The sequence below is a fragment of the Rhipicephalus sanguineus genome, chromosome 5, assembly GCF_013339695.2.
Source record: "Rhipicephalus sanguineus isolate Rsan-2018 chromosome 5, BIME_Rsan_1.4, whole genome shotgun sequence".
Lineage (NCBI taxonomy): Eukaryota > Metazoa > Arthropoda > Arachnida > Ixodida > Ixodidae > Rhipicephalus > Rhipicephalus sanguineus.
In genome coordinates, this window is record NC_051180.1 from 148,493,350 (window position 1) to 148,504,178 (window position 10,829).

The 10,829-nt window shown below is 44.6% G+C and overlaps 1 protein-coding gene across 1 annotated transcript; it reads right to left on the bottom strand.

The window, feature by feature from the left end:
• Positions 1-6,878: 6,878 nt before the first annotated feature.
• LOC125758640 (uncharacterized) lies at positions 6,879-8,238 on the bottom strand. Its single transcript, XM_049416061.1, has 2 exons — positions 7,877-8,238; positions 6,879-7,271 (listed from the first exon to the last, which is right to left on the bottom strand). Exons 1-2 carry the CDS (start codon positions 8,210-8,212, stop codon positions 6,879-6,881), a joined length of 729 nt encoding a protein of 242 aa, XP_049272018.1. The 5' UTR covers positions 8,213-8,238.
• Between the last annotated feature and the right edge of the window lie 2,591 nt (positions 8,239-10,829).

The window sequence follows — 10,829 nt, forward strand, 5'->3', positions numbered from 1 at the left end:
ACACTGGACAAGCATGCACGGTCGTCGTAAATACAAGCGAACGACGCCGGAAAATAGAGGCTGCGTCATTGGAGAGCACGGAGAGGGCGGGGCGGCGACAAACGCAATATCGGGTGGGTAATTTAGAAACGTCCCATGTTTGGAGAGAGCCTGGGGGAATGGCTTGTTTCGATGCGGGGACACGCTCCCGCTGCAGCTCTGCGGTGAAGGGGGCCCCTGTTACGCTTGCCTGCCATAAAGAAAAAAAGGAAGCATATGAGAAGGACTGGGCCGGGCAGTATATCGAGTTGTTTCGTGTCCGATGCAGTAGCGCGCATAGGTCGGACGCAGCGCGCCGCCGACCTTCGCTTATACCAATGGAATTAATGATCCCCTTCGAGCGCCCTTCGCTGAGAAATGCGCTCCTCCTTCGACTCTGCCCTCCGTACTACGAAAATCGCATTAATGACAAGAAACTTGCCGCGCAATGGAGAAAAAAAAAAAGGACGGCAGGCGTCCTGAAGCAAAGAACACGTGCGCAGAACGACCATGTAAGCCCATTCAATGCAGGCGCGTTATTCCACCAACGTGTGGCGGGAAAGTAAGAGGAGAGCGTATTGGGACTACGTTATATGTTTAAACAGAAATAACCCACGTGCAGCAAGCTGACGAGGGGCAGTGTTGGGCGAACGTGGTTTCTAATAAGACGCTTTCGGAAGCATGCGTTGTACACGCTGCCTCTCTTCCATTTATACACGTGCTTCTGACTGTGGCAAGTAGCGGGAGCAAAAGTGGAGGCAACCTCCCCGGCGAGTGACACGATGCAATGCGGGACCGCAGCATTAGCAGCAGCTGGTGCACATGTCAAGCTACAGGAAAGGGGCAGTGGGATGAGAGAGAGAGAGGGCATGTAGATAGAATATGCCGTATGGATGAAGGGGTGACATAATTGTGGTAGGGTTTGTATAGCTCAAGACGGGAGCAAACAGCGCTGGGCACGGGACGGTGAAAGAACGACAGACAAGACGTGTCCAGCGCGGTTTGTGCCCGTCTTAATAATGTATGAACCAGCCCAGTTAGCTGCACTCCTGCCGTTCACTTATAGAGCTTGCACGCAAAGACACGGAAATTAGAGGCGCATTCGTGTCACCGCTATCGGCAACTCCATCTGATTTTCTGTATGCCCTCCAGCGGCACATTTAATTCTCCCAATCCCGCGACAGAAGTTACGGCTGGAGTCAATTTTCACCGCGGGTGCTGGAGCCGAGATTAGGGATCTTTTTAATGACAGCGCCAAAGACCCTGCGGGACGATTAATTAAAGTTGTAACCAACCAACTTCCCAGGTCTGTGAAGACAGATAAGCGGCGAATTAGAAATGTCGCATAGTGGGGCTCGTGATTAATTTCTTTTACAGTTACGTTTAATCGCAAATAGCACTGTATTTTTGAGGGACAATCTTTCGGTTTCAACGTCTAGCGCCACGAATGAAGGTTTGTCTTGTATGTATTGTGGGGGCGCTAGCGGCGGCCCGGGAAACAGAACAAGGAGAACGGATCCTGGGGCGCGCTCGGGCTGGGTGCGCTCGCGCTCGGGGAATAGTGGGCAGTCACCAGGGTTGCCACTGACCTTCGAGCAAATGTCGCCAAAAAACGAGCAGAAAGTCGCCAAAAGTCGCCATGTTTTTAGAAATTTCGCCAAAAAAGTCGCCATTCTAGATGTGTGCGGCATATCCTAGTAATAGGAATTTTCACTGATGTATAGCCCCGTAGAATACAGTGCCATTGAAAGCCCTCAAGTATCTTGACATTTCTCAATGCCAGGCGCATCGCCCCTTCTCCATGGGAGTGCTTGGTGCACCTGGTTCTCCGACTAGCCGCAAGATGTGCGCGGAGGCGCAAATATGAAAGGATAAAACGCTCATGATATCCTTCCATCCCTGTCCGCTCGTTTCAAAGGTAAAAGAGTGGTAAACCTTCGGCGAAAGCCGCGAAGGCGTTGTTTGTAGACAGCTTTACATACCCTCATATGAAAAAAAAGGATTAACAGGTTTATTGAAAGTAGTAAGACAGAATTCTTACAGGTATCGTTCATTAGTGAGTCTTATACCTTTCAGTGTGAACTAATATGATACCGGACGCCACTGTTCCTTTCATATATAATCACTTATATCTCTACCCAAGTCAATCCAGTGCGTTATAATTGAACAGGTAGACATTGTAAAATGTTATATAGCAATTGTTTTCATTGCACACGCTCACCGAGAACAGTAAAAAATGCCTGAATAAATAATTTTTTATTGCACGACCACCCGCGTATCCGCCCATCTTCGCTTTACGAGCTCGATTAGAGGATACCGCAGCGGTGAATAGGTCAAAAAGCTATTCAGAAACGTTGGAGCTTTGGTGGAACAAATGGCCGGAACACACGACCAACCCGTCATCTAGCCCCTTCAGAAGCGAAACTTTAGCGAAGCTCTGAAGCATCTACATGAATCTAGATGAATTGAGTTAGAAGCATATAGATGAATTGAGGAGATACACACGAGTTACAGGACGGACATACAGAACGGCGCGTAATGTGCACCTCAAAACCCAGAAAAATACAGAGAATAGTGCCGCTCATTCGTTGAGAAGGCACTGAGCTTAGGATGCATAACTCAGTGGAGACCTAAGCTGAAAATCGCCAAAAATTCGCCATGTCGCCATTCATAATTTTAGGTCGCCACGGGCCTCTCAAATTCGCCAATTTGGCGAAAAGTAGCCACCATTGGCAACCCTGGCAGTCACGGCCGGGCCTTCGGATAGTAAAGATGTGGCGCTCGGTGTCTCCGCCTCGTTTCTGAGGGGCTCCGGGCGGCTGTCGGCCCGGGCCCCCACAGTATATAACGAGTAGTCTTTTAGAGAGCATGTCCCTTTCATTCGAGCTGCTAATTAGTTCTAACGTAAACAGTTAGTGTTCTCGAGGCCTTCGGCGTTAGTAAGACGTGAGCAAAGCCTTAAATCACGTAGCTCGCCTCCATAAACGCCTTAAAATTTTTCAATCTTTCTTTTACATTTTAGTAAAAATTGCTATGCAAAGAACAGTAGCTGGTTGTAAACCAACTGTAAACGTATCTGTGTTTTCACCTTGAATTGGTCAGTGACCGCGTCTTCATCCTCGGTACCAGGTTGAATCAAAGGCTCCAGCCTCTCCTACAAAACACGTGAAAAAAAAAAAGGCTTTCCGTACTGTCCGGACTTAATATTGTGGTTCAAGTTCAGCGAAAATAAAAGCCCTTTGGGCGACGTTTCCGTAGGCCATAAGAGTCTTTTTACTTCCGCATGATTTAGATGAAGCTTGGCATACTCTGCGGACGTGTTGCTGAGTGGAATTCAATGAAGAGCATCGAATTGGCCGTGTTTAAAAAACGTTCAAGCGGTATAAGCTATACGTTGCGCTGTCTACTGCATTGGCTTCTTTGAAGCGTGATTGAATTCTCGTTTGATGGTCTTGCTATGTGAGCCGTTTTACTAAAACTCAAAGTGCCCACCGTAATACATAGGATAATTTGTTATTTGTACTTAACCTGAATATCTATGGAAAGTACTCACTTAGTACGGCAGATATTGGAGTTAAAATTTGACGAAAGGAGAGATAGCCGTATATACATGGAAGAAAAAGCAAGATGTAGGCGGAATAGTATAGAGTGAGGGAGCCAGCGCCAAAGAGTGATAGTGATATGTAGAGATAAGTGTGAGGAACACACGGTGTGATATAACATGGGGAGAGATGCAGCCATACACTGAGATAGCAAGAGCTTGAGAGCTTGAGAGAGATAAAAAAGAATGATGAAGGGATAGGGCGTATACACAAATAGTAAGACGTAATGATAAAACGAGAGTGATATAGAATGAGACAGCGATATAAATATAGAGATAGATAGAGAGAGAGAGAGGCGGGGTTGTGGCAGAATGTACGGTATAGGAAAAAAAGGATTAATGAGAAACAGATAGCATAAAAGAGATAAAAAACGGTTGGAAGAGGTGTCAATAAGAGACAGGGAATCAGTGGTGTGTCCGACCAGAGGTGTGTCTGATAGAAATAAAGACAGTCAGATGGATGCATACGTATATTAAGAGAAGATAGAAATAGTGAGAGATGTAGAGATATAATTATGTAGAGATCTACAATATTCTACGCACGTCCTCGGACTGGAACCACCTTCCCTTCGACATCGTTTCCATTTCAAATCATGCTCTGTTTTCTTCCACCGTACAGAATTACTTACTTGATGACGCGTGAAGTTCGTATTATATACATATATATTTTTTATTTCAACTTTTTGTTCCATATTTCTTATTGTACCTGCATTTGTATTAAGTTGTATTAGCCTTACATTGTATCTTCATATGTATTGTAATCGTTATTATTTTGACGTTATTTTGTTTGATTTGTTTATAATCTGTTATTTCATGTACCCCACTCCCCTCTGTAAAGCTTTTGCGATTGAGGGTAAAATAAATGAAATGAAATGAAATGAAATATTACAAAAGATTACTAGCAAAACAACACGGCTTCTACCGTTGTTGCTCATGCTCTTTGTGTCACTTGCTACATTAGCAGGCGCAATTAATATGGCGCATACTGCTGAAGTGTTGCTTCATGTTCAGTGTTTGAAGAGGGTGAGTCTGATAATGAAGACCGTGTGCACGGCGACGATGATCGGATCGACCGAAAATTGCATCAAGCTCAATTTAGAGAAGGTAATTGCTGTCACCTTAAATCAGAAAAAAATATAGAGAGACAGTAGAGCAGATAAACTTAAGGTAGAAAAATAAATCACCCATTTCTAAGTGAAGAGCATAAACTGGCGCTTTACGCCTACTTTGGGCAACTGCGTGGGTAGCATTTGCACTGGACGCCGACACACAACCGCGGTTTTCAGCCAGTATCATCTCATGCATCACACATGAGCGTTAGCGACGCGGTGCCTATAGTGTTTGTGCAAATGCCAAATAATAATGGGCAGTGGCTGGCAGACAGCTGACTCCGGATAGAAGAACGAAAAAACGTGGCTCATGTTCTCGTACACTCTTATTCAAGTACCGTATAACGTCCGGCACATAAACGGCCCATTTTTATTCCACCACAACGTACTGCATATAAGCGGCCCTTCAATCGCCATTAAGCGTGACAAATTCTGCGGTGACGGATTGGGCCCGCTATATGCGGCCGCGAGCGGTCGCAACGCTTATGTGCTTCTAAAACATCATATGGCTGTAAGACATGTTGTTGCTAAAATGACATAATAAATGCAAAGCAAATTTTGACATTTCCTGCAACAGCTGATGTCATACATAACTACATGCAGTGTCTCATTCTGAGGTGACACCCGACTAGTTCTAAACCAAGTCAACACCAAAGAACTACAAGGAAAATAAACGTTTTGAATGCAGTAACAACCGTGTCATTCTTTAAACATGTGTTAGATATACAGTTAAAACTTTTTAATTATGTCACGACCATGCTCGAATTATCTCATTGAATCGGGAAGTTAGTAAAATCTGGTTTTGTTAGAGTTTTAACTCGCACAACATATGTGAAGGTTTCATGAAACTTCCCACGAAATAAGTAGAGCCTTATCTTGGTGTTACACGTATCAAAGAGTGGATAGCTGGGAAGGGAAAAAAAGTTTCAACACACAAGTACCTCTACATAAGCTCTGCTGCCTTTAAAACTACCACTTATGGAGCCTCACTTCAGTAAAATACTAAATAAATAATAAGTAAAATACAAAAATACTGCCAAAAGTGGGACATGTGGTGTATACATGACATATGAATTCTCATTGTAACAGAAGACTAGTAAGCACATTAAGTTGAACAGTCTGAGCAAAACCATGTCTTCTGCCTTGGTGCCCGCTTGATACCTATGCAAGAGTAGTGAAACCACTTGTAAGGGCACTTTTTGCCATCACAAGCCAACATCTTTCCAATTTCCGGGCCTCTGCAGTAGCAATACGCAGCAGTTGCAGCATCACTTTCTACGGCTTCACCTTTCTTAGTAAAAACTCTGCGAACAGCTCTGGAAGAACAACGTGTGTAAAAAACCGAGTTGCCTTTAGCAAAATCTCATTAAAAAAAACTGCATCCTCCAATACTCTTTCAGTGTAAAGTGACGTAGGTGTCCACACAACGAAGTCGCAATATTTCACACGACACACTGCAATCTGTGCTTGAATTTGAAAATAATATGCATGAGTTCTTTTCAAAACAAGCTTCCCATTCCTTTGCTCAAGAGAACAGTTAGGACTGTTCAATGTTTGTAAAATGTCACAATCCGCTGCAGAGTACGGACATTTCACTTCCACAATGCCATCACCACAGCATGCACAACTTACAAATGAATCGGGACTAGCTGCAAGATGTGGGTACTCCACACATAAAAAACACCAGTCTTCTAAGACGAAAATCTCTATGCTGCTGCACTGCTTTGGCCTTGTAGCTGGAAAGGGCAGTGTTCTCGTGTCGCAGTCCCCATTCTGTTGCCGCTGATGAAAACTTTTGTTTCTCAGGGTAACAAATTCGCTTCACTAAGCTCACTGATGGCTGGCTCACACTCGTTGTGCAGACACTCTTCATTACAGATGCTGTAATTCTTCCAGCTCGGTATGCGTACCACTTTGAACATTTAGACTGCTCTCTCGTGTTTCTCTCAACACGAGTCACCATGTCGTCAGTTATTTTAAGTTCACGTAATACCTTCTCTGCACGAACTAGTAAGGCCGGCAAATCTTCTGTTCTGGCTTCTGTGCTCCCTAGACTGCGAAGGAGACACGGCTCATTCTCTTTTGGTGGATGAAAATTTGAACTGTATTTGCATTAACCATGAATAATGCAGGATTAGCTCCACTCTCTTTTATCGCAGCATAGCACCGTTCGAGTTCATCTGGTGTTGGAGCAGGAACTTTTGGCACTGGTCGGGATGGCTGATGGGTGTTGGGAGAATCGATGTGGATGGTGTCCATTCTTTTTTCTTGGCCTTAGACGACGAAAAGTCAATGTCTTGGAGCCGTTTGAACTCAGTCGTAGGGCTGTATGCAGGGAGCCACACATTGCTTTTGTCCGTGCAAGTCGCAGAGTCTCTGATCCGCACTGCTGTTTCCACCGCAAAGAGAGTTGCACCAACATGAGAGCAAGCTTCTCCTGCACCTGCCATGCAGGTACAGTGGGCAGTGATGATACTGCCATCCAAGTCAACCAAGAGCCAAACTTTTAGTGGTGCTTCCCGCAGGCGCTGTGAATGGTTTACCTACAAATAAAGAGCGAAAACAGCATGTCTTTGACAGCCTCCCTCAATCTCTCAGTGAACACACGTGATTGTTTTCGTTTTCTCTGTGCGTTACAATGAAATTGTTATCTTTAACTTTCGTGGTCGGTTGCAAAAAAGAAAAAAAAAGCGCTGAATGAGCACCAGAACTGCACTTTTCAGTGTGCATGGTTAACACAGAGCTGATAATGATAATGCACAAATTTTGCAAGCAGCTGCTGTGCTCCCGTTGCAGCTAATCCAAAGTAAACTGAAGGAAAAGAACAGGGGCTCAAATTCAGGAAAAACATGCACTTCTACAGCTGACACAATAGAACAGCATTTCGTAAACGCCGCACCCGCTAATTCTGCTTTTGTTTAACGCCACGTTATCTTTTAAAACAAGAGCTGTTGTTTTTAAGTTCGTTTAATGTTGGCTAACTTTTTGTGAAGTTTTCACGTTCGGTGTCTCCCGCATTCCCGCTCGGCGACGTCTCCGCGCAGCCCACAGAAGTCTAAGTTTTAATTTTGCCTAGGCTTGTCTGTCATTTTGTGGTTATTGCTGTGTTTTTGTCACGGCTATGAAATGCGGAGTGCACTGAACTCACCTGACTAAGCACGAGGACACGCTCAGACGGCAACTTCTTGGCAGTGATGTTCCGGACCCATCCGCTCGTAAAGTAATTGTGTGAGTCCAGCGATTTGTAGGCCTTCATCTGGTCAAGTGAAACATAATTTGTCGAGAGCACCAGATAATTTATAATGTCGACATGGGTAACCGTTGGCAGCAGGCTTGCATCAACAGCGGCTTGAGCACCAACCCGTAGCTCATAGGGATCCACGCCGTCGCACAGGGCTATTTTTTCTTTGTACCTGGCCCGCGTTGGTCCTACAAGTTCATCAAAGTATGCAGGACAATGTCCTGAACGATTCTCCTTCGCCATACGGGCAAGGCAAACGATGCAAACACGCGCACAACGCCAAACGATCCGCCGCTCAGGCGTAAACACAGCACGGTCACTGCGACGTATGTACTCGGTGATGGCGGACGCAAAACCGGAAGACGGGAACTGACGTCACTTGCAAGTTATGTATGGAGCCCGAGGCGGAAATGGCTCGAGCGGACGTAACGCTTATAAGGGGCCCGACGCGAAAGGCGGACGCAACGCTTATATACAGAGCCCCGCCTCCCTGACCTTCGCCTGTGTGAAAAGCCACAAATACGTTTTATTTTTAATAAAAATTATGGCCTGTAGCATATCACGACACTGCTGCCACCTACATTCTTTTTGGTTTAGACTGTAAGCTAACAGTTGCAACAGGTCTCGTACTGCCGGAGCACCACCAGCTTCCCGTGAACACATGTGTGCCGCGCTTACATGTTTATCGTGTATTGTGTGCGTTTATTGCGTGCTTATCGTACGCGACATTCGTCGACTGGGCATTTTCCGCGTGTTGGGGCGTTCTCCTGCCTTGATCCAGTGGCGGATGATGGTCGTTGTTCGTTGCCACTCAACACAGCCTCACGGGACGCACAGCTTTGTGTCCGCGCTCAAAAGTGCTTTCTTGCTTCGTTCATCGATTACTCACGTTGATCGAGTGATCGAGTGTACTTCCGAAGACAATCCGCGTCCGAGTGTTTTGACAAGCGGCGACCGCGGTTCCACAGGAGCGGAAGCTTGAGCCTTTTGACGAGCGACTGTGCCAAACTTGGGTAAGTTGAAGAAGGTCGCTGAACTACGTAACTTTGTTACTTCATTGCATAACACATGGGATCGTCCCATAATGTTTTCACTGTGGTGATGCGAGAGTTCACCAAACTCGGCAATAACACGCAAAATTATCACAAGACTGGGGACGTGATACAGGGGCGTAGCCAAGGGGGGTGTTGGGGGGGTTCAACCCCACCCCCCCGAAATTTTTCAGTTTTGCTTGCGTATATAGGCACGCACACATACAAACGCACGCACGAACATACATAAAGTATGGTTGAACCCCCCCCCCCCCCCCCCCCCGAAAAATATTTCTGGCTACGCCCCTGACGTGATAGCAAAACACACAGCCCTGACACGCGCACACGATGATGGATATGTTTTCGTGGTTGCGTCCCCGAGCTTTTCGCCAGAAATCCATGCAGTTGTTTTGTGGTTAGGATTTTAACCTAGCTGCCTCATAAATGTTTTAAAGGAGCTCACTCGAAGTAATGTATTTGAGTGAATTACGTTACGTACTGGTACTAAGTGCACACTCCAACAAATGCGTACTTAATGTGAAGAAGCACATGTTTATATCAAATAGTGTTAGTAGACGAATATGTCAATTCAATTAGGTTAATTAAGCTAACACATGCTACTCTTTGTTTCAATATTGTGCGTTTGAGAAAATATGCGTGAGCTCGTGTCCTGCCATTATATATTTTTTCTTAGCATCTTTAAGCACACGAGGTTCTCTATCACAAATAACTTAGATTGTGCTCATGTTGCGAGAATGTTGCTTTATTGTGTGGTGCTTTAAGTTATTGTATTTTCACGCTTTTTTTTTTACTTAGCATAGTACCAATATTGCTCTCTTACTTAAATGCATAACCAAGGTTTAGTATGCAGTGATTTAGGGTTTATTGAGCTTTGTAAGGTCATAAATTAAAAGAAAAAGATCTCAATTCTCATATATGTTTCCAGAAGTTCACAGAAAGTTGGAAAATATTATCGGTTTTGTGAAGGCCATACATAACTTAAATGAAATCAAATTGACAGCTCAACTCTACAAGACAAACTACACGGGAATTCGCTTTAGAGAACCAAAAGTTTGTTCCCTGAATGGCTTACATTCATGATGCAATACAATATGCATGGCTCATTCCCACCTCACACCAAGTGCAACATGGACCACGCACACTCTTTCATTTTTTTTTATATTTCGATAAAAGTGTGCATATCGTATTTTCATGTGGATCGCCCATATTTCGTGCATATTTCGGGTATTCCTTACAGTCTTGGGCAATAACTAGTTACTAGTAACGCGTTACCGGTTCGGTAACTTGTAACTGTAACTAGTTACTTTTAATTTATAGGAACTTGTAACGGTAACACTGTTACTTTTTTTACAGAGTAACTGTAATGGGAAATACCGTTACAGTTACTTTCCCATATCCTCTCCACCTTTCATCTTTCCACAGCACGGCTCCCTACAATTTAGGGGTGGAGGTCGCTTAGAGAATTATCTACCCTGCAGAAGACCGAGGTCAGCAGTCAGTCTTTAACACAACTTAAGTTTACTTGTAAACTACATGTCGTAAGTCAATCATGTTGGAACTGAACAACTTGCTAAATTCAAGTAGTTTTTTTTTCCGGCGTATATATATCCTTTTTGTCACTTGAGCTTCTAGCTCGGTTCTTGGTGTACCGGTGGAACATCACGACGCCAAGTTTACATTCTCCTTCGTCCGAGGCTGCGCAATAATCGTGTTTGACTGACGGCTAGAAAGCAGCAGAGCGCGAAACGGTTGAGAGGCACAAATACTGTGAACTAAGTAATTTTTCAAAACCTCTTTGAAACTAATTG

Coding starts and splice junctions, on each gene's coding strand:
- LOC125758640 (XM_049416061.1), bottom strand. CDS start 8,212: ATGGCGAAGGAGAATCGTTCAGGACATTGTCCTGCATACTTTGATGAA. Junction 7,272..7,876: donor GTGTCCTCGTGCTTAGTCAG/GTGAGTTCAGTG, acceptor CTTTATTTGTAG/GTAAACCATTCACAGCGCCT.